The sequence below is a fragment of the Candida theae genome (genome assembly GCF_024610275.1).
Source record: "Candida theae strain CBS 12239 chromosome Unknown scaffold17, whole genome shotgun sequence".
Classification (NCBI taxonomy): domain Eukaryota; kingdom Fungi; phylum Ascomycota; class Pichiomycetes; order Serinales; family Debaryomycetaceae; genus Lodderomyces; species Lodderomyces theae.
This window is the reverse complement of record NW_026261480.1, coordinates 42,496-65,041: the sequence shown is the minus strand read 5'-3', so window position 1 is coordinate 65,041 and position 22,546 is coordinate 42,496. Positions and strand designations below refer to the sequence as shown.

General features: G+C 40.1%; 9 protein-coding genes across 9 annotated transcripts; 5 read left to right on the top strand and 4 right to left on the bottom strand. All coding sequences in view use genetic code 12, as the record gives it.

Moving 5' to 3' along the window:
- Positions 1-558: 558 nt before the first annotated feature.
- On the top strand, positions 559-7,135 carry UTP4 (Utp4p; the record flags this gene model as incomplete). The annotated part of the gene is made up of 3 exons (XM_051754209.1): positions 559-1,550; positions 2,290-4,479; positions 4,975-7,135. 3 exons carry the CDS (start codon positions 559-561, stop codon positions 7,133-7,135), a joined length of 5,343 nt encoding a protein of 1,780 aa, XP_051606809.1.
- A 34-nt stretch (positions 7,136-7,169) lies between these two features.
- On the bottom strand, positions 7,170-8,384 carry KGF57_004674 (uncharacterized protein; the record flags this gene model as incomplete). The annotated part of the gene is made up of 1 exon (XM_051754208.1): positions 7,170-8,384. The coding sequence occupies one exon, from the start codon at positions 8,382-8,384 to the stop codon at positions 7,170-7,172; it is 1,215 nt and encodes a 404-aa protein (XP_051606808.1).
- Positions 8,385-8,860: 476 nt separating this feature from the next.
- On the bottom strand, positions 8,861-9,991 carry ERG6 (sterol 24-C-methyltransferase; the record flags this gene model as incomplete). The annotated part of the gene is made up of 1 exon (XM_051754207.1): positions 8,861-9,991. The coding sequence occupies one exon, from the start codon at positions 9,989-9,991 to the stop codon at positions 8,861-8,863; it is 1,131 nt and encodes a 376-aa protein (XP_051606807.1).
- Positions 9,992-11,105: 1,114 nt separating this feature from the next.
- YCG1 (condensin subunit) lies at positions 11,106-14,804 on the top strand (the record flags this gene model as incomplete). The annotated part of the gene is made up of 1 exon (XM_051754206.1): positions 11,106-14,804. The coding sequence occupies one exon, from the start codon at positions 11,106-11,108 to the stop codon at positions 14,802-14,804; it is 3,699 nt and encodes a 1,232-aa protein (XP_051606806.1).
- A 174-nt stretch (positions 14,805-14,978) lies between these two features.
- Positions 14,979-16,517, bottom strand: CAP1 (DNA-binding transcription factor; the record flags this gene model as incomplete). Its single annotated transcript, XM_051754205.1, has 1 exon — positions 14,979-16,517. One exon carries the CDS (start codon positions 16,515-16,517, stop codon positions 14,979-14,981), a length of 1,539 nt encoding a protein of 512 aa, XP_051606805.1.
- A 1,108-nt stretch (positions 16,518-17,625) lies between these two features.
- Positions 17,626-20,035, top strand: KGF57_004670 (uncharacterized protein; the record flags this gene model as incomplete). The annotated part of the gene is made up of 2 exons (XM_051754204.1): positions 17,626-17,644; positions 17,709-20,035. The coding sequence occupies 2 exons, from the start codon at positions 17,626-17,628 to the stop codon at positions 20,033-20,035; spliced, it is 2,346 nt and encodes a 781-aa protein (XP_051606804.1).
- A 7-nt stretch (positions 20,036-20,042) lies between these two features.
- On the bottom strand, positions 20,043-20,291 carry KGF57_004669 (uncharacterized protein; the record flags this gene model as incomplete). The annotated part of the gene is made up of 1 exon (XM_051754203.1): positions 20,043-20,291. One exon carries the CDS (start codon positions 20,289-20,291, stop codon positions 20,043-20,045), a length of 249 nt encoding a protein of 82 aa, XP_051606803.1.
- Positions 20,292-20,505: 214 nt separating this feature from the next.
- On the top strand, positions 20,506-20,952 carry KGF57_004668 (uncharacterized protein; the record flags this gene model as incomplete). Its single annotated transcript, XM_051754202.1, has 1 exon — positions 20,506-20,952. The coding sequence occupies one exon, from the start codon at positions 20,506-20,508 to the stop codon at positions 20,950-20,952; it is 447 nt and encodes a 148-aa protein (XP_051606802.1).
- Positions 20,953-21,323: 371 nt separating this feature from the next.
- Positions 21,324-22,478, top strand: KGF57_004667 (deoxyhypusine synthase; the record flags this gene model as incomplete). Its single annotated transcript, XM_051754200.1, has 1 exon — positions 21,324-22,478. The coding sequence occupies one exon, from the start codon at positions 21,324-21,326 to the stop codon at positions 22,476-22,478; it is 1,155 nt and encodes a 384-aa protein (XP_051606801.1).
- Positions 22,479-22,546: the final 68 nt, after the last annotated feature.

The window sequence follows — 22,546 nt, the reverse complement described above, 5'->3', positions numbered from 1 at the left end:
TTTCTTCCTTTGTTTTTTTTTTTTTATCTTTTGGCTTAGACGTGTTGTTTACGGGTAGCGCTTATCGTTCATAACACAAAATATCCCGAGCTTGTTTATTATCTTTACGCCTTGTATAAGAGGATAAGTGGTTATCTGTAGCAGTTCTCATCGTAACTCCACTAGATGTTCCCGAGGAAGTTACTGTAGCTGACACGAAAGCTGTATTCAAGGACGGGTCTCGTAGGAGATACGATTAGATACGACTAAAGCTACTATTAATCGCAAACCACATTACCAATGTATTAAAACGACGTGGCCCGAAGTTCTAAATCCTATATATACATTATCTGTATCTAGCCATCATTCAGTGACTCGGACTTTATGAAGCCTCCCGGGTTTGATACTGAAAGTTTCCGTTGGCACACGTGCCCCCCCCTTTTTTTTTCTCTTCTTATTGTCAGGTCACGTGAATCAAAAAGAGGTCCCACGTTTTCCTTATTTTATGCAACAGGCAGAAACACACAACACTGATGATCTGATTATTCATTACTTCTTTCTTTCAGCAGTAACCAAGTAATGACGTTGAAGCGTAAAGTGGCTGGTAAGTTCCCCTTCAATACTTGTAACAACAAGTGGCTTTTTGACTCCACTAGCCTTACCAAGTATGGACTCAACTTGACTATACAATATTCTTCCATCAAATTACAGGACTTTGAAACCATCGGCTCACCAAGAAGAAGCAGACGGCTCCACCTAGTTGATGAAAGTGATTCGGATTCGGATAATGAAAGTATTATGGACTATGAACATGAGCCACCAAGTCCAATTTTGGTGCCCGTTGAAGCACCAAAATCTTCAATAAGAAGATCCAGCTTTACCAAAGATGACAAGGACCTGGCTTCGCTCCAGATCTGTTATAGTAAAATAGAGAGTATCATTGACGAGCATTTCCCAATGGCGAATGATTACAATTATATCACAATCAAGAATTTTGTGTGCAACTGCATGCTTCAGCAAGAGTTAGATATCAAAGAGTTTCTTGGTAGAATTGTGAACCACAGGTACAGAAACGAGCTATCCGATATCATTCGCACAATATTCATTGAAAAATTTGAAGAGATAAAATTGGAAGGCTTGATTGATTATTTCAACAATTTTCTAAATTTATCGGGTGTCGTTGACTTGAATAACCCACATTTTTATGAGCAGTACTACCGAATATGGAAATTCAGGGCCGAAGACTACTTGTCATACCACGAAGAGTACTTTTTTGCATATTTCAACAACGGGGGAAAGGCACCAGTTTCAGCGGAACATATACTACTTCAGAACGGATTCTTGATCAACTATGCAAGGTTTAGATCATACTTTGCATACGATGTCCTAAGTTACGAGGACGATTGGGAGGAATTCTCTGATCCAGTGAAATCAAACCATATATCGTCTTCGCGTCAGTCGTTCAGTAGCATACCCTCGATGGTGTTGGAATCCAAACCAAAGCGTCTTCGCTTTAATGAAGAGGTCGACTTGATCAGTATAAATCGACATCTTCCGGTAGACCATGTGTTGTATGAAAAGTTGTCCAAGAGATTATGAGGAATCATGGAATAGTATGTGTGTTTAGGTGGTAATAGAAATGAAGAAGGAAGAAATTGAAAAAAAAAAAAATGAAAAATGAAAAAATCAGAAGTTGGTATTTTCGCAGCCAATAGTTAGGAGGTAGCAGTAGTAGCAGTAGTAGTAGTAGTTACATACTTCATACAAATCTCGGTTTTTGTATGAACGAGACAGAATGGGGGCAGGGGGGGATTTGTGTGCAGGAAACATGTAAGTTCCCCCCCCCCCCCCTCACTCGTAAACTCAAACTAAACCAAACTTTGAAAATCAAGGTTTGCTTCTAGCTGAGTACTGGTTGCGTGTACTTCTTATGCTAGTGACTGGAACCTCTTTTCTTTACAGAGTCTGACGTTTAATCTTACAAGTGGGGAGAGTTCCCCTCATCGTACGGCCATACTCCGAGAATTTTTTTTTTTTTTTTCCCTTTTCTCTTTTCCCCTATTGCCTCACAACATAAAAACTATAAACAATGATCAAAAGTCAATCATCAAGAGAGTTTTGCACCCAATCACAATATCAAGTCATTCGATACTCACAGAGCTTTAGTGAATGAGTGAAATTACAAGACTTGAGGTTTCAACATTACGTCATGTCCCCACAGTCAAAATATAACGCGGAACTGAGTCCCCCAAAGAAGAAAAGACGTTCACTCGGCCATTTCCCGTGCCGTCATTGTGACAAGGTATTCAGTCGGTCAGATCATTTGGCAAGACACAATCTTAACCACGAGCCAAAGGAGGTTTACGTTTGTGATTTTCAAATTGAATCGAACGGCGAAATGCAACATTGTGGTAAAAGATTTGTGAGAAAAGATTTGAAAGAACGTCATGTCAAGAGACACTACGAATTGCAAGAGCTTGAAGCGTCAAGTAAACTGAGTCACGGAATACACATTCGTCATACTCCGTCGGCAAATGAATTGACGCCTAACGGATCCACCCATTCCTTTCGGCAGCCTAATGTGGCCTCCTCATCCACATCCATGGCGTCTCCCCTGTACCCTTTGACAACAAACTTGACCACACACATCCCGCCAAATCAATTTGATTTAGAGTCTTTGAGAAACAACGGGACCACGTTACCTCAAAATGACATCTTGACTTGGTTATTCGATATACCACAATTTGACAACAACTTACAAAGAGACAACTTGAATAGGGGCAGTAACTTGCAACAAATGTATCAACCACACCGGGCACACAACAACCTGCATCCCGCACAACCATTCACTCCGCCGCCGCCCTTGGGCACACTCGAGGATCAGCTTGCGACTGCGTATGACTTTAATGTTTTCCCTAATGAGAACAATCCATTGGACGATCTCTTGTCGAGGCAAGTAATGTTAAAGGACAACCAAAGGCGCAAGCTTTCACAAGTCAGTGATAGTTTGCAAACTTATCTGAGTATTACATCAAACTCGTCCCCCACCACGACCGAAACGCTTGTGGGGCAAGAACCTCAAGTAGAGAATGTTGGGCAGACTGCTGATTTCGATCTTGTGGAAATCGCCAACTTACTTGGACTAAACTTGGATCAGGTCTTGGAAATCTGCAACACTCAAAGGATGTCAATGTACCTCAAGAATTTTTGGGCCACATTTCATCCTCAATTTAACTTTGTGCATTTTCCGTCTTTTGAACCCAGATCGCACCCATTGCTTCTAGTGGCCATGATTGCAACTGGTGCACTGTACTTTAACAGCGGTGAAAATACGGAAGTCTTGATAACGCAATTATTAGCAGATGAATTGCGTTATGCCATATTTAAGCATGAGGATTTCCTTTTTCTGAAACCATGGGTAATACAGGCCTTAAATTTACTTGAATGGGTTGAGAAGAACTTTTTATCGAGAAAATTTCACCAGCGGGGCCACGTCCATCATGGTGCAACTGTTCAATTACTACAAAGAAGCCCAATGATGGGAGGCAACCCGTCAGCCACCAAAAGAGCCAGCAGCACCGGGTCGACATCTGCTGAGGAAAGTGACTCCAATGTTGAAGATGAAGTCAACACTGATATGGATCTCTATATGCAATGGGTCGAGTCGGAGTCCATGCGTCGTGTAACGTTTATGACATTTTACTTAGACATCACCGATTACGTTAAATTCAGACACAGTCCACATATCGAATTTAGTCAGCTTCAATTGTTAAATCTACCGTGTGACGAGCGTCTTTGGGAATCAACTGCCGTTCATGGGTCCTTCAAAAAATTGGCAAAACTTCAAAAAAAGTTGCAGACCAATCAAAAGACTTTTTTAACTGGATTAAGGGAGCTTTTAAGGGGACAGTACCAGGGATTGAAGAGTTATCCACTTTTCACACAAAAGATTCTCTTGGCTGGACTTGTGTCTTTGATGTTTCTGCAAACTGAAATGAACAACTCATTGCTTAGAGACAACTCCAATAAGTCGTGGAAAGAAAATGTGATGCACACATTTGACTCGTGTCTTGATATTGTTTTGAACCTCAACCACGGGGAGTTGTATCGACCTTTTGACGTCTTTCAGCTTGCTCGAATCATGGCTTGCGATGTCAATCATTACGATCTTGCAATATTTGCCGGTGCCCCCGCCAATCAAAGTGTTACTGCTTCAAAGAAGGATAAAAGGATTGTTGAGCGCAAGATGAAAAATGTTTGGTCTCATAAGAGGGCTCTCGAATGTGTAGTTCAAAGCTACAAATTCTTGTGGGATGTGTTGTTGGGGGAGCAAAATTGGGATTCAAATAAAAGCAGCGATACCTCGTTTACATTAAGTCATGCCATGTTGATGTTGTGGTCGTATTGCTTCGTGGTTTGCGGGAAGGAGAGTTCAGTTTATCGCACACTCCCTAAAGATGTTACTTACATCCAAATGGTTTCACTTAGTGCAGAAGATGGGTATGGCTATTTGACCAGAACAAGAGATGAATTTTATAAAGGGGGTGGCAAGTTGTCGGCCATTTCACACAAACAAAACATATCCGGATTGTGTTTCTTGGTGGGAACGATGTTGAGAACCAGTCACTGGGAGGTTCTTAGGGAATATGCGAAATTGGTTTTGAATTGTGGATTCAGGTCAATAGGGAAGGAGTCCGTCTTGTGTATAGACCTTTTTGAGAATTAGATGATAATTTGCATTCTAAATCGCTTGGTAGCACTGGGCCCAATACCACTGTATTTTATTTATTTTATTTCGTTGTTTTTTTTTTTTTTTCTTTTTTTGTTTGTTTGTAGCGATGAGGTTTATGCGTTCTTTAAACTGTTTTTTTTTATTTTGCAATTTTTCACAATCTGTAGTAAAGGAGTCCACATGTCGTCTGCAATCATGGATCTTCACCGTTGTCGCTTTGTCGACTATACGCCTCATACTATAACGTCGTTGGCGTTTTCTAGACCATCCTCGCCAGAGCAATTAGCGCCATACGATTTACGATTGGCCGTGGGCAGAAGCAATGGAGATATCGAAATATGGAATCCAAGACATAGCTGGACACATGAGTTGACGTTGGCGGGTTCGAAAGGAAGATCTATTGAAGGGTTAATCTGGAGCTCGATCTCTGGCACTGAGCCAAGTCGATTATTTTCAATCGGTGGATCAACTTATGTAACTGAATGGGACTTGAAAACGGGCAGACCTTTGGTCAATTACGACTGTAATGCGGGAACAATTTGGTCCATCGACGTGAACCCACAAGGTGACAAGTTGGCTGTTGGCTGTGATGATGGGTCCGTTGTTGTAGTTGATATATCTGGAGGAACGGGCTCATTGGAGTATGATATCATTTGTCAAAGGCAAGACGCAAGAGTTTTGAGCTTAAAATGGAATGGAGATGAACAAATTGTTGGTGGCTGTGCCGATGGAAGAATTAGAGTTTGGAGCTATGAAAAAAACACCAAGGGTAGAATTTTGGGTACTATGAGGGTCGACAAGTCCAAGACCGAGAGTACATTGGTTTGGACTTTAGAAGTGTTACCGAAGAGAAATCAACTCATAAGTGGAGACTCAACGGGGCATGTAAAAGTGTGGGACTTGAAGTTTTTCTCCTTGATGCAAAGTTTTAAGCTTCATGATGCTGATGTGCTTTGCCTCGTAGGTGATTCCCGCGAAGAGCGATTCTATTCAGCAGGAATTGATAGAAAGATCCATCAATATGATTTATTGCATTCTAAATCCAGCACTAAATGGGTGCACAGTTTCAACCGTTTGTTACATTCGAATGATATTCGATCGATGGCAATCACGGAGAATAAGAGCTTCAATGTGCTTGTGAGCGGTGGTGTTGAAAGGGCAATCACAATACAACCTATCGACAATTTTCAAGACTCAAAATACAAGAAGTTGTTGGTTAACCAACAAATTAGCAATGTTTTAGTGATTCCAGAGCAACAGCTTGTAATTCTATGGCAAGACCAAGTTGTTAAAATATGGAAAATTTTGAAAAATGGCAAACACAAGTTGATTGCCAAGTTGTCCCTTTCGGATGATGAGAATATAACTAGCGTTGACTTCAAAAGTAACTTGTTGGCGGTTTCCAAAATGACTTCTGTTAAAGTTTACGAATTGGACGAGGTTGACGCTGAGAACGATAAATACATGATCAATAAAATTAGAGATGAAAATTTCGATTCAATGATATCAGGGGCCAAAAAAGTGACATTCATAACTGAATCAAAGTTACTTATTTTGACTCCTGATGAAGAGTTGTACCAATTTTCCATTGATGCTGAAAATAGTCAAATTTCATTAGAGGACCAAATCGAAATGATTGAACAGGATTCGTCATCAAACATTCCATACAACGACAACGTGAAGCTGTTAATACTTACTCCAAATCACAAAAACATATTGATTTCCAGGTTCAACGGATCTATCGAAGTGTATCCCCTCAATGGTGACGATGCATTCACCCTTGCAAAATTGTCGAATTCTTCATCTCAGCCACATTTAATAACGTGTCGAAACAACAAGGAACTCTTGGTCTTGACAAACGAAAACAAAATACTCGAGTTTAATTTATTCAACCGGGATCAATTACTCACTGCTTGGTCCAAACGTAATAGCGAGTTTTTGCCACGTCAATTTTTGAATCTCGATGATAAACCGGAAGGAATGTTTGCAAAGGGGGACAGATTGTGGGTATATGGAACAACATGGATATGTTACTTTGACTTGACTAAAAATATTCCAATCAGCAAGTTGTACAAGAACTTGAGCACAGGTAAAAAGAGAAGACGTGATGGATTAAGCATTGACGACGATGTTGACACCAATGGCGATGTTGTGCAGTTAGAGTCGAGCTTAAAGCAAAGTGAGATTGACAAGTTGAAAAGTCGGATCAGGGAACAAGAGGATGGTGTTGATGGTGACGCACCAGAGGATGGAGACGATGAAGTTATGCATGAAAGAGATTCAAAAGTGTTTTCATTGACAGAAAAATATAGACCGATCATGAAAGTGGCTGATTTTGGGTCCAATGAATTACTAATCGTTGAGAGACCATATTTTGCATTGCCAACTACACCTGCATTCAACTTGCCAAAATTGAGGGTGTAAGATACGTATATAAAAGGACACAATACTCCCTACACTATTCTATTTTTGGGACAATTCTAGCACCTTGGAAGAATATCCTGGCAGCAGATCCATAGCCCATGAGACACTTTTGTGGATTTCCTTGATCATCTTTATCTTCACCTTTCAATCCCCAACCTTTTCCGTCTCCAAACCAGTGGTGGTATTTAGCGTCGTATACCTCTTTATAGGTATTGTGAGGTTCAAAGCTTTGCAAATACATTCCATCTTTAGGATCTTTGATGAATTCGTAGAATATAATTAAATGTCTCTTGACCTCATCGTGTATTTGTTGTGCCAATCCTTCGGGAACATCTTTTGGATCAACGTACAACAAGTAATCGGCAAGACCTTCAATTAACAATTGTACAAAATAGGATGAGTCACGCCAGTATCTCTTGTCATTGGGAAAATCACGGTCATAAAAGAACGAGTTGTGATTGATAGCTGCTCTCGCCAAGTCCGTGGCGATTTGCAACCACTTTTTGTCCTTAGTGATGTGATACAATTCTGCAGCTGCTGACAAGGTAGTACCAGTATTGTAACTCCATTTCACATCATCCACCTTGTCGCTATCCTCACCAACACCATCTCTGATCAATTTATCCAGAGGATCTTGCAAGACTTTGACCTGCCAATCAATACACTTTGCTGCAAAGTCAACATACACTTTACTTTCTTGTGGCACAAACTTTGAGATCTGCAAGCATGCCTTAGCCACTTCAGCAGTAGTGCAGGAGTTCAATAACGATTTGGATACATGCCAATGCATTCCACCTTTTGTCACTGCTTTTGGATTATCATTCCAGCCTCCCATCAAGAATCTAACCAACTCTCTTCCTTGGTCCAAATAGTGCTTGTCACCAGTCACCTCATATGCAGTGATAATAGCACTAGCAACTTGTGCATCATCATCATAGTAGATATCATTATCGCCGCCCTCTGCTGCCGAATATCCTTTAAGATTGTTGTTTTTGTATTTTTGAAACATGGCAACTGCTGGTCCGATCAAAGGCTTAAACTCATCAGGGTAGATCCTAGCAGCATCAACCACAGCTTGCACACCTACAGAAATGGCCCATACAACAAACTTGGAGTCATTGTAGCAGCCGCTGCATTTCTTTTTAGCCACAAATGTCTTTTCGTGTGAATTGTAGTATTCCAACCACATGGCTCTGGTGATTTGGTACCCTTCCAAATTTGGGTTTTCAAGTTTAGGAAATGCTGACATTATGGGAAAGTTGGAGTCAATTGGTGTTAAAACGTAGCAGTGACTGTTGCTTAATGTGGTGAACTTTTTCAAGGAAATTCAATAGGTCTTTTATACAATTGGAAGTTACAATTGACTTTGCCGAGGCTGCGTGGTTACCAAAGAAGAAATGATTTAGAGATTTCCTGCACATAAGAAAAAACTGTTATCTTTTTTTTTTTTTTATTAGTATTATTTTCTCTCGTTTCTCTTTGATTGCTACTGTGTTGCTGTTGCAGCGACGGCGGCAGTGGCAGTGGTCTCATATGACGTATGTGCCGGATCTCTTCGTAAAAGCACGAGTGTGTCTACATTCCAAGATACAAATGCAAAAGATTTATTATATTATACATGCAAGATACTAGTAATTAGATAATAGCGAACTAAAAAACACTTGCTATAAGCAGCCATTAATCTTCTCCTTCCCATTTTTTGTTTTTTTTCATTTCATTTTGTTTCTACTCCTTAGCATTTTCTGGCTTTCTAGCAATGTACAACATCATGGGAGTAAACAATTTTTGACGACCACCTTCAACCAAGTTAATTGCTGCATCTTCCAAAGCATGTGTTACTTGCTTTGAACCCTTTGGTGCAATACCAACTTTTTCCATCAACCCAACAGCCTCAGTAGTGATCAATCTACCAAGTTTTGAGGTTCTGAACACAGTGTACAAGTCCCCCAAAGATTGACAGTATTTCAAATCCCCGGCTAATGGATAGTACCATGGGATATCATCATCGACATCCGCCAAATCCTTTTCGTATTCAACTTCAAATCCAACATTCTTCAAAGCTTGCTCAGCAACTTTACGACTGTACATCTTTGGGATACCGTCACCAACCTCAATACCGTAAGCAATTTTACGGTGCTCTTCATTTGTTTCGTCGTACTTATCGGTCATGACCCATTCGTAAACACCAAAAACCCCACCTGGCTTCAACACCTTGTAAATTTCGGAATAAACTCCTTCCAAGACTGGAGCATGAACTGTAGCCTCGATAGCGTATACGGCATCAAAAGTTTCTGGCTCAAAATCCATTTGCATAAAGTCACCCTTGACATATGACAATTTGTCATCCAAGTTGTACTTCTTGGCGTAGTAGTTGGCCCTTTCAATTTGGTAATCGTTGTTGTTTAAACCAACAATTTCACAGTCGGTGAATCGGGTGATTTCTCTTCCCGGTCCTCCAACACCACATCCAACATCCAAGACCTTCATGTTTTCATTAATATTCATCTTGTAAGCCAAATAGTGTTCGTGTCTAGCGGTTGCTTGTCTGAAAGCTTCACCCTTGTAGTATCTGGAAAAGTGGAAGGAAGAACCCCAACCATATTCGTAAAAATCAGTAACCAAGTTGTAGTAGTGGTGGGTTAATTGAGAGTAATCACTCAATCTCTTTGTTTCATCATCTTTAGTAACACCACCATCCCAGTGCTTGAAGTAACCTTCATTAGCAACAGATGCAGCATCCTTTGACTTGGCAATCAATGCAGCCAATCCGGTCTTTTTGTAAGATTCACCATGCAAAGCTTTGGTGAATTTTTGATCCCTCTCGAAATCCTTTTCGGCTAATTGAACTGGTGACATTATTGTTGAATTGTTGGGGGAGGGTTATTGAGTTAGAGTTGAATCGTTGAAAGAAAACCTAAGCAGCTGCCAAACAAACGTGAATAGTAGTTGTCAAAGAGAAAGAAAGAAATGTGGAAACTGTTGGAAAGAATTTTAGGGAAGCCCTTTGAGTTGAATATTTTGAACGTGAATATTTTTGTAAACGATGAAAAATAAAAAATAAAAAATAAAAAAAAACTGAAAACGCATGTTGCACAAAACAACAGGGTACGAGATAACTCAAGATTCCTTTGCACCTGACAAACAAGGACAGGGACTAAGATTTGTAGTTGCTACACAAGAGATAAAGGGGAGTGAGCAGGATTGTTCACTTTTTCTAAGGTGTTTGTATTGTTTGAGCAATTGATTTTTAATAAAGAGTACTTGCCATGTTTTACGCGTTCTTTTTATCATTTTTGCCTAGTTTGTTTCTGGTCTGTTCAAGGTAAGGTTTGAACTGCAGTCGAGAGTAAAGAGCGTAATTGTGAGTTTCGCATCGTGGGAGTCCGACTTTTAGAGCATTGCCGTAGCGTCTCTCCAAAAAATTTAAATCCGACAAGGCTTTGTGTGGGTGTCTGTCGTTCCTCACAATTCCTGTTGTCTATGTCTCAGTTTTCCTCGTTTAGCGAGAAAACGCATTACTTTCCCACTATACGAGAGGAAATGAAAAATGAAATGCAATGTCGCGACAATTACCCTTTCAAGTCTTGCGACACTGGCTGCATCTTTTTCAATTCTTTTTGTTTGTTTATGTTTTCTGATTTAGGACCATTGCACGTCAAGAGAGGGTCAACACGCGACCGACAGGGCAAGCATATATCGAAACACTATTAAGTGGTGAAGCATTATCATCTTCTTGTCAATCTAATTACAGCTCTGACAATCAGCAACAAAAACCAGAGCCAAACAGAATTTGATCCACACACACACACACACACACACTGGCATTGCAATGTCTCTTGAAAAACCACCCAAGCCAACACTCGTGGCAATTAAAAAAATCACTGACCCCAAGGACTTGGATGTCTGCATGATGCATATCTTCAATGATTGTCAATTCTCAATGACAGGACATAAAAAGTTACTCGTTCTCATGAAAAGTGTTTTCAACCGGGCCCTAGAAATTAACTTGATGGACTATTTTTGCTTGAGATTCACACAACTACTAAACCATACATTAAAGTTCAAAAAAGGTGAGCCAAATGCCGATAGAGTGGCGAAATTTGTTGCTCACTTTGTACGATCTGGGGCTGAAGAAGTAGCCAAGATGGAAGAAGTGCACAAGGAGGAGCGAGGAGACGCAAAAGATGTGGAAATCAACTTTACGAAAGAGGAATTGGTCAAAATCGAAGCCAACACGGAGTTTGTCTCATACTTGATAAAGCATCTTCTTCGTGGTATCGAGGCATCTAACAAACTGGTCCGATATAGGGTGGTTCAATTGTTTGCACTAATTATAAAGTATATGGGAGATGTAGATGCAGATATATTCCATGTGCTCATTGTATCGTTGTACAAGAGGTTAAACGACCGTGAGGTTCCAATACGTATGCAAGCTGTGATTGCTTTGGCTAGTTTCCAGTATTTTGATATCAATTTTGATGACGAGGATGACATAGAACTGGGAGAGAAGCTATCACCTGTCAAAGTGACGAATGACTCCATTATAGAGTGGCTAATGACCTGTCTACAACTTGATGACAGTGCTGAAGTTAGACGTACTGCAATGCTAAACACAGAAAAGAGCAAAACTACTATCAACCTTCTTTTGGAAAGAGTTAAGGATCTCAATAGTATCAATCGAAGAATTGTTTTTTCGAAAATTACACCTGAGCTAGGCAAAATGAGCAATCTAAAGGCAAAGCACAGGGAGATATTGATGCAATATGGACTCCATGATAGAGACAAGAACGTGGCTGATGCTGCTATCAAGTTATTATGCAACTCATGGTTTGACTCTTGTGGTGGTGACTTGAACAAGTTCCTCGAATTAATGAATGTGACCCGTAGCAAAATAGCTGAAAGGGCAGTGTCAACATTATTCACAACTCGACCTGAAGTAGTTCAGAGAATTGAAATCACCCCGGACTATTGGAAATCCTTGTCAATTGAGAGTTCGTACTTGATGAGGGCCTTTTTCACTCACTGTAATGAGAATAGACTTTACAAGGTTATTGAGACCAACTTCCCCGACCCATTAGAGTTGGCTGATACGTTGAGCAAGTACTTGAGGATGCTTGGCAGCATCAAGCAGGATAATCTTCAAGCGCATAAGATGTACGACGATTATCTAAAGGAAATCAATGAAATAGAGAATGCTATGTTTGAATGCGACAATTCAATGGCGGCGATAAATTTGAAACTTCATGCTTGCGTAAAAAAGATGCAAGTACTTGAAAGTTCGGGAGAAGTGTTGGGCGAGTCTAGGAAAGCTAAATCCCAACGGCGAAAAGAACAACAGCAGGAGAAACAGCAGCTTCAATCTGAGATTAACAATTTGGAGCTGGAATTTAAAGATCATGAAGAGGAATACAGGAAGTGTTTTGAAATGAAAACGATCAAATTGAATCGTCTAAAGGCAAACCGTGACAAATTCGAAGATTACATTGGAATGAGAAAAGATTTGAAATTTATTGCCAATCAGCTACTTGTAATCTGCATTGACTTTGACTTTAGCGATGAAGTTGGAAGGCGGGCCATGTTGAATGTTATTAGGACTCAACTCCACGAGGAAAACAATTTTGAGCAAGACGATGTCAACAATAAAGCGGGCAATGATGGAGACGACATAGTTATCAATGCGTTGAAAGTTTTGCGCAAAATTTCAATTAATGTGAAGGATTTTGTTGCAATGACAGTGGAGATAATCACTGATATCAGAGACTCTGGGGACATAACCGATACAGAGGATGTTTACCATTCCGCAGCAAACACATTTGATGGACAAGACAACGGTACGTTGGCAATAAGGGAAAGCGCAGGTAGGAAAGATAAAGAGTCGGATGCGGAAAATGGTGACGACGACATCTCCCTATCTGACGTTTCTGATTCAGACATGGATGACTCGGATGATGAAAGGGAAGAGTCGCATAAAAAGAGGAAAACTGGGCCCTCCGTACCAAATGACGAGATCCTACTTCGATGCTTGAAATTAACAAAGCACTCATTGGAGCTTATTGATGACAATTTGGATCATCATCTATCGCTTCGTTCAATTTATTCGGGTTTGGTTAACTACGCATTAACTCGCACATCCAATCGTGCATTATATTTGACTGCATTGGAATGTTTGGGTTTGTATGCCCTTATTGATGAGTCGATTGCCAAGGAAGCACTTGTAACTTTTTTCAATACAACAAAAACTTCGGGTGAAGAGGTCAAATTAATTTGTATTACCGGTATTATCGATATCATATCCTCCTTTGGTATTGACATCATTGCTCACGAGAGAAGGTTTGGATTTCTTCGATTATTTTATAAGGTGCTTTCCGATGATAGCTCGAAATTGAGGGCATTAATGGGTGAGGGTATCAGCAAGTTGTTTTTGGCTGACATCTTTATGATCAAAACTGTAAACACAATCCACAACAATAAGGAAGAAAGTCTGGAGACTAACAATGAGGAGGATGCCAGCGGTGCTGAGAATGCAAGAGCCGAGACTATAGAGGAAGACGATGAAGACAATGAACTGGAGAAGGAATTGTTTGTTGCTTTGTTGTTGAGTTATTTCAATTCCTCAACATCCGGAGCCTCCAAGAATAACGAATTGAAGCAGGTTTTGGCATTTTGCATCCCCGTTTACTGTTTCTCGCACCCTAATCATCAGCTTGGATTGGCTAGTGTTTCGGGGGATTTGCTTTTGAAGGCGTCGGAAACAACCACATTGAAGCCAGGTAAAATACTTCCCCAGTTGATTGATTGGGCTAATCCACAGAACCTTGCTCAAGCTAAAGAAACTAAGGGAAGTAGTTTGTTTACTCGTCAATGGCCACACATCTGGCAAGCATTGTATATTATGGAAATATTTGAGGTGAGAGAGTTGGGGAAGGAGTTCAGACGAGCCATCATCAATAACTTGTCCAAGATTCAGATTTCGATATTTGAGCGTGATGACGATGGACATGATGCTCGGTACTTGGACGACATAAGTGCGCTTTTGCAGAAATTGGTTGAGGAGATTGACCGGATGAAGGATATTTTGGAAATGTATAAGGATGATTTCGATTACCAAATGGACAGACTTACCTTGAAGAACTTGCAGAATTTTCACGATTCAACGTTGGATAAATTGGATATTGTTCGTGGAAAACAAGAGGATTTGGAAAAGCACAGGAGAAGATCTCAGAGAGGCTCAGCAAGTCCTTCTGGCAGAAGCAGGAACAACTCAGTGTTGTTGATTGATGAGGCGGTCATAGTGGGTGAAGAAAGGCAAGCCAGTAGCACTCCGACAAAAGTGAAACCAGAGCCAAGAGACATCAACGACGATGCACAGGATAGACTGAATGCTGGCGATACAAATGACGTGCAGCAAGTGTACGGAAGTGACGATGATGACATCGTTATGCAGGGTTCAGGTGACGAAGCAGAAACTGTGTCTGAGAATTCAGATGAGCTGGCCAGTTTGAAAAAGAGAAAGAATGGGCAGAAAGGAAAGGAATTGAATGTTGGGTCTGCTTCAGTAATCAAAACAAACAGTATGCCACATAGACAAAGAACGTTTGAAGAGTTTATGGAAGGTGAGTCTGATATTGATGATGTGGAAGAAGAGCTGGAAGACGACACCTACGATTAAGTTCAAGATCCTCTTTATGCTTTATCACGTAAATTCCTCCAGGCTAAATACACACATTAAAATAAACAAACAAGAAAGAAAGAAAGAAAGAAAGAAAAAGGAAGATCTAAACAAACCACCAGCTCCCAAACTCTTCGCAATGCCCCCAGATTCTGCACCATGTAATATTTTCACTCATTTTCTAACACTTCTTTCCAATAAATTACTTACATCATCTGAATTTATAACAACTCCCTTCTCTGAGCATTTGGCTTTATTCTTCATCTCGTTACATAACCCGTCAATATCAATCTCGGTATACCTTGGATGGGCCGTGATTCTATCCCAAATTTCGCTGCACTTCATAGTAGCCCTTGGGGCGGGAACAACCTCGTCACTGCTACTATCGTCCTCTTCTTGAATGTCACGACCTTTTTCCTTGGTGGGTTGAATGGAAGTATCAGCTGGTGTTGCGCCATTGGTTTCCTTCAGTACCGACCTTCTGCTGCTGATATCAGTGATTGAGTTCTTGATAAAATCATTGAAATTGAAATCGGTATTCACTTCGTCCTTGTTTAATGGGTCATACATGGATTCCTCGGTAGTTAGCAAATCAACAACATCTCTTTGCTCATTATTATTATTGTTTGGGTTACCAAATGCTAGCGATACATCGAAATCGTTGTCATTCAAGAAACTCAATGGATCGTCAGAGTCTTTGTACTTGTTGTCAACCAAGTTGAAGTCGAAATTGTTTGTATCCAAATTGAACAATTCATTGTCATTGTATTCACTATTGTTCCCCACTTTCAGCTCATTTGAAAATATTGGATACGTAGGTGACATGTTTGAGAATGGAGAGTTGAATTGCGTGGATTCTGTTGTGGCCCTCAGTTGGTTGTAACTGTTGGGTATCGACTTTCTGGCTTTGGGAACAGGATCCTTCTTTGTACCACAAGCCTCGCCCAATTTCACGCAAAATGGATCTACTTCCTCTTCAAAATTGCGTGCAAAATTTAACGACATATCGTTCTTACCTGCAGTATCCGTGACACCTTCTGGTGTTACAAGTATGTTATCATTCAATGGTGTGGTTGAAGACGACGATCCAGATACTAAATCCGGTACATTGGTATCATTACTCGGATGAGTATGGTTAAATTGTTGTTGTTGTTGTTGTTGTTGTTGTTTCATAAGTCTCAAATTGTCCTTTGACCAAGGTGCGCCAAATGAATAGTTCGGTGAGTTGTTCGATATCGACGAATTTGTAGAAGCCTTGTCTGAGACTGATCCTTTTGAAGTACCCGATAGACTCTCGTTATCTTGTGGGGACAGGCTAACATTGCTAGATTGAGGGTTGGGATTACTTAAATGACCAACAGTTTTGGGGAGATTCAAATCCAGAAGATCGGTTGATCCTCTATACTTTACCAACTCGCTTTTCAAAATATTGACTTGTGCTCTCAAGAAATCTGTTTCCGTCATTGCTTTCACATTCTCATCTTCCAAAGACTTGACCTTATCTTCCAACTCTTTCATTTTACGTTCTTTTCTCTCTCTGTAAGCTCTTTGCGCTGCTCTATTTTGTGCTGTTCTTTTCGACTTTGGTTCGGTCTCGATTGGCTTTCTACCTGGCTTTGTATGAAGCTTCTTCTGGTCACTTTCTTCGTACTCACCTGGTGTGTCAGGTGAGTATGACATCACGTCTGAGAAGTTACGTTTAATATCTGTCATTGCTGTTGTTGGTGGTGGTAGTGGAGATCTATAGCAATTGCGAGGTTCGGGGATTGCAAAAAAAATCAAAAATAGAAGAAAGGAGTAATACTGGACCCTTTATAAGGAAGTGAAAAAAGAGAAGTGCTGTGAGTTGTTGTTATTCAGGGGTCTCTAATCAACGTCTGTCCTTGTAATGATCTCTCTCAGGTGTATGATGTGGTTGTAGATTGCTTAAAAGATTTGACTTTCTGAATGATATTTTTAACGCTAGGAAATGGAAAATGACCGTTGTTGTAGAGTCACTCATATATGAGAATTAGTAATCAATACAAAACATTAGAGTTTGTATGAAAGTACACGACCCCAAAAGAAAAATAAAAATTTCTTTTTTCTCTTCTTTGGCCCCTTTGCATTGCATACAATTCTTTAGTGTTTCCAATTCTAGACTCCTCTGTTCACACAACTAATCTCATTTGAAGGACTGATGTACAGTCTCTCATCTATAACTAACAACTGAATCTAAAGCATTTTATTTAACTGAGCAGTATCCGAGTTGTGGTTGTATGAACCACCATACTCATTCTCAAAACTGTGGGTAATCCACGCAAGGATTTCTTCTGCATGCACGCTATGCGCGTACGTCATCAGTGGATCGATCACGTGCAATCTCCATAGTCCAAGGTCAAGATCTCGTACAGAATTATTTACGGGTTGAGGGGTAGCACAATTATTGTAAGCCAATCGGCACCTTTAGCTTATGGTGCTTCTAGATCACTCATCAATTGTTGTTTTTTTTTTTTCAAAAGCGGACACTTGCAAGAATTTGGTTGCAAAATATGGGAAAAAGAATCGTCACCGGAAGATATCCACCACGATTTCCAAAAAGGAACTTTCACCAATATACAAAAACAATAGCTCTTTTCACCTCTTTGTTAAAGTAGTTTCCAGTCTTGATATCTATATATCTGGCGAAGGCCCGCTAGCATTTCTTGGGTAATCCATTATTTGCTATATGTGACGAACTACTCTCTAAAAACTAAATGGTAGCACCACCTCTCGAGAAATTTTTCACTCACTAAGGAATCCGGTTGGCTGAAGAGTACCTGCAACATATTTATGTCCATCAATGTCATTGCCAAATATAGGTATGTGCACAAAAAAGCTACATTCAATGCTATTGAACATGACTAACAGACTCATATCACAAAGACGCATTAACTTTCAATCAAAATGACGATGATCTAGTCGATATAACTCAAAATGTGTTTGATTCAGCACACCAATTAAAGGAAAACAAGGTTGTAAAGTCGGCTATCTTTGAATTGCTAGATGGAACAAGAGCATTGGAAGTGCTAAATCCTAGACATGATACAGGAATGATTGAACTTGAGGAAGATGACGTGTTTTTCGACTGTTCACAACCGCAGACTGCTACATCTATCGTTAATATTCAAGGTAAGTTACTTGCGCAATTGGTAAACTGGCTAGAGGGCCGCAGTCTATCTGAAACTGTACTCAGTTGCCGGTACGTCCAATCTATGCTTGAAAATTACCTTAAAGATCCTAAACAAAGCAAATGTGCTTTCAGTTCATCCAAACTAAAGGTGAAGAGCTATCGCAAAGATACAGATTACTGGTTGGTCCATCGTGTTTTGAAAGTTTTTGTGAAAGGATTGTGCAAGTTTGTAGGGTTTGCGATCAGCATAGCAAGGACATTCTTATACGAAGAGGAGGACTTGATTTCAAGATGTCAAGATTTGAATTTTTTTGCAGAAGTATCAGCACAACTGGTTATTGATGAAATCAATGGAGAGTTTGAGTGGATTTTGAGTCATGAAACCGACCATTCAGACATAATCATGAGTCAGATGAAGTTGGTACAGTATTTGAATCAATTCGAGGTAAAGATTACGTCTCAGCATATACCATTCATGGAGAACAAGCTATATCCAGAGGGACTCTTTTCCTTCTGTGACGAGGCAATCGAAGAAATAAACCACGTCAGAAATCGCAAAATCGATGAGTCCAAAATACCAAGGGGCGTATTTTCGAAATTTATTCAAGTTGAAATGGGGAATACGAATGTACCTGTTGAATTAGCCTCGATTTCCGAGACTTCTTATTGTGACCACCTTTTAGGGGTATTCACTGTGGTCAAAACATACGTGACACAGGCAGCAACCATCAAATCAATGAACCAACTTCACGACTATCTACACTTCAATATCAAGTACCCAATCGACAAATTCTCAGTCTTTGCAAGAGGATTATTTCAATTGTTTTTCATTCGAGATGACAAGTCAATTTTTGGCTCCCCAATTCACTTGCAACAATTAACAAGTATGATAATTGAGAACTTGGTTGGTCCAAACTCTGCATTCTTGATGCCTCTTGAGCCTCAATTATCACAAATCAAAGGGTCCACTGCGACCGAGATTTTAACGAAGCACGGTTCCCTCATTCAGGATTTGGATAGCGCCATGTACAACAATCATTGCATTTACGGGGCTAATCGGTGCCGGGTACAGCAACTAATTTCGAAAAGTTTGGTGGTGTGGGACACCTTACAAGTTGAATGGGAAGCATTTGAAATTCAAATGTTTCAAAGCTTTCAAGTTGGAGATTTGATCAACGACAATGATCCAGCAATTACCATTACATCGTTCGTATACTATCAGAAAACAGAATTGATGATTGAGTTGTTGCTAGGAGGTACTAGTTTGGAACTATATAAACCATTCGAGTTGTTTTTGATCTATTGGTACGGGGACATATTGTTGGACAATCTAATTCAACATTTGAGACTGCGGATTAAGAAGATTCTTTTGGGCAAGATGGATCTGATTGAAGAGAAATTGCCTAAAAAAATCAAGAAATTGAAGAATGGGCCAAAGAAGGACACTTTAAAGGAGCAGTTAAAGCACGGACAAGAGGTTACAATTCCACAAATATTATCCTGCATTCGCCATCAAGACTACCTCGCTGAATCGTTCGAAACTTTACAATGTTTGATCAATTGTTTCAAAAGATATTTTGCCATTCTTTCAAAATTGAAACTACTTGACTTCACTATAGGTCCAGCAAATAACTTGACGTCAATGGAACACCTATATTATTTGAGAATGAAACCATGGTCTTCAATAGGTGTACCTCAATTTCCATCGTACAACGCCTACCGAAAAGCACTTGCTCTGACAAAGCCCGAGACGGATAATCATACAAATTTGATAAAGTGTTTGGGATCATTAACAAAGATCAAAAGTGATTTGGTGACGGTGGAAAAGCAAATACAAAAATTGTTAGGTTATGTTTCACGTCAAAACAAAGACTTTATTGAAAACTCGTTAATCCAACAATGGTACCATCAATTGAGTGAAACAGCGCTGGATTTGGGTGTGAGTATCAGTCACTTGGGCAAGATCTTGTCGACAAACAAAGACGACTTGTTTAAAATAAGCCAAAATTATCATCCTGTGGTGAAGCCTGCGAAGCACAAGTATTTTATACAAGTGCAAGTGGAAGCCAATCAGCGCTAAAGCTATATCACTTTATTATCTTGTTTATAGTCTGCTCGAGTTCTTTAGACTGTTCTAAAAGCTGAGGGTGGTTATCTTTATATACAGTTTCCACATCTTGCAAAATCTTGTCAGTGGACTCTTTGACGGCCTGTAAGGTTGCTCTCAATTTGCGTAGATTGCTCAATTCCTTCGCATACTCATTATCCATGGTGGTGGTGATATTAGCTGAAAGAGGTGCATTCAGCGCAGTGCTGCTACTTGTCCCTCTTCTCATAACCTTGTGTTCTTTCAGTACTTTCCATTTCTTTTTATTTTGTTTTTTTTTGGTCACTGGTGCACGCAACCAATCAAAAACAAAAATTAAATTATTACCCACGAAAAACATTGACAGTGAGAAATCTCCTTCATCATCTTCTGTCCCACTGAGTTACTACAGCAGTATTTAACACGCTCCAGTCATATATACACACATTGCATAACTTTCAATTATGTCTACGTCAATATTTCGTTTTGCAAAGAACATATACAAGTCAGGCTTGAGAAGAGCTGGTTGGCAATTGCAAGTACACAATGATGTCAAGAGTGGTACCTTGATAGGAACAGACGACCACGGCAACAAATTCTACGAAACCGATGCACCAGAAGAGACTATATTAAGAACGAGATGGGTTGAATATAACAACTGGTCGCCGGATATGTCACAAGTTGAGCCAGGATGGCATTATTGGTTGGGGTATGGAACGAATACTCCACCAAACAAGTTACAGGGGGATGAGAAGACTACTCGGGCATATCCTTTACCTGCTCATCATAAACCAAATTTGACCAATACTCCCGGTGCTTATGTTTGCTATAATACTGCAAAACCAAAATGTCAAAGTTGGAGTCCTGAGGTGAAGGAAAGAACTGGTGAGAGAGTTGGAGAGAGAGTATAGACTGTATTTATTCATGGGTCGCAATATAAGAGAGATACTTTGGTTCGAAATCGCTTGGTATAGGGCTGTTGTGCCGTGTTTGTGAAACGTGCGTAGACTCATAGTAATGTTCCGTACATGCAAAACAGATATGTCAATGAGAGATACCGACTTACAGCTGGAACCGATTTTCATTATTTGACACATCCCCTTTGCTTCTTCACTCAATCTCTAAACTCTGTCTGCAAACTCTTATCACTCACGCGAGACTATCGACTGTTGCGAGACCACTAATTTTTTTTTTTTTTTTTCTCTCTCTTCTCCAATTTTTCACCCATCTCATTGCAAAGACAAGCCAATTTTAGCAGACAATACTCCTTCCCTCGTATACGATGACTGGTTCCGAAAACCTTCCCAATTTGGCATCTGATGCCGTCTTGAAACACTCAGTCCCAGTTCCTGACTCATTTGAAGAGGTGAGTGGTGTCGATTATTCAAAAGATAGCGCATACAATATGAAGGCCAAAGACCTAATCTCATCAATGTCCAAAATGGGGTTCCAGGCTAGTTCCTTATCCCAAGCATGTAGAATTATTGATGAAATGAGAACTTGGAGAGGCAAACACAAATCTGAACTAGAGGAGCATAAACAAGGCGGAGAATTCGATGACGATGGGTTTCAAAAAACAACCATTTTCATGGGTTACACATCGAATTTGATTTCGAGTGGGTTGAGAGATACTTTGCGTTATTTAGTGCAGCATAAGATGGTGAGTGCCGTTGTTGCTACTGCTGGTGGTGTGGAGGAAGATTTGATCAAGTGTTTGGCTCCTACATACATGGGAGATTACACTTTACCCGGAAAAGGATTGCGAGACCAAGGGATGAACAGAATTGGTAACTTGTTGGTTCCAAACGATAACTATTGTAAATTCGAAGAGTGGATTGTTCCTATATTTGATCAAATTCTACAAGAGCAACAAGAGGAATTGGCAAAGGAAGGCGTTAATGCATTTGATGCTAATTCAAAAGCCAATTGGACTCCATCGAGACTCATTGATAGACTAGGAAAAGAAATTAATGATGAAACTTCAGTACTTTATTGGGCACATAAGAACCAAATACCCATATTTTGTCCTGCGTTGACTGATGGATCTATTGGTGATATGTTATTTTTTCATACGTTCAAGGCATCGCCTCAACAATTGCGTCTAGACATTGTTGCTGATATTAGAAAGATCAACTCAATGTCGATGGAAGCGTCAAAAGCAGGTATGCTCATTTTGGGAGGTGGTTTGATTAAACATCACATCTGTAATGCATGCTTAATGAGAAATGGTGCTGATTATGCTGTTTACATAAACACTGGACAAGAATTTGATGGATCCGATGCCGGAGCAAGGCCAGATGAAGCAATCAGTTGGGGAAAGATCAAAGCGGACGCCAAATCTGTGAAAGTGTATGCTGATGTAAGTTTGGTACTTCCGTTAATTGTGGCGGCTACATTTGCAAGTGAAAAACCAGAGAAAAGTACACAAAGAATTTGAGCTCCACATTCGTGTGTTGTGAATGCACTGTATATAGACGACAGATAGACGCTAGAATCATTTCGAAA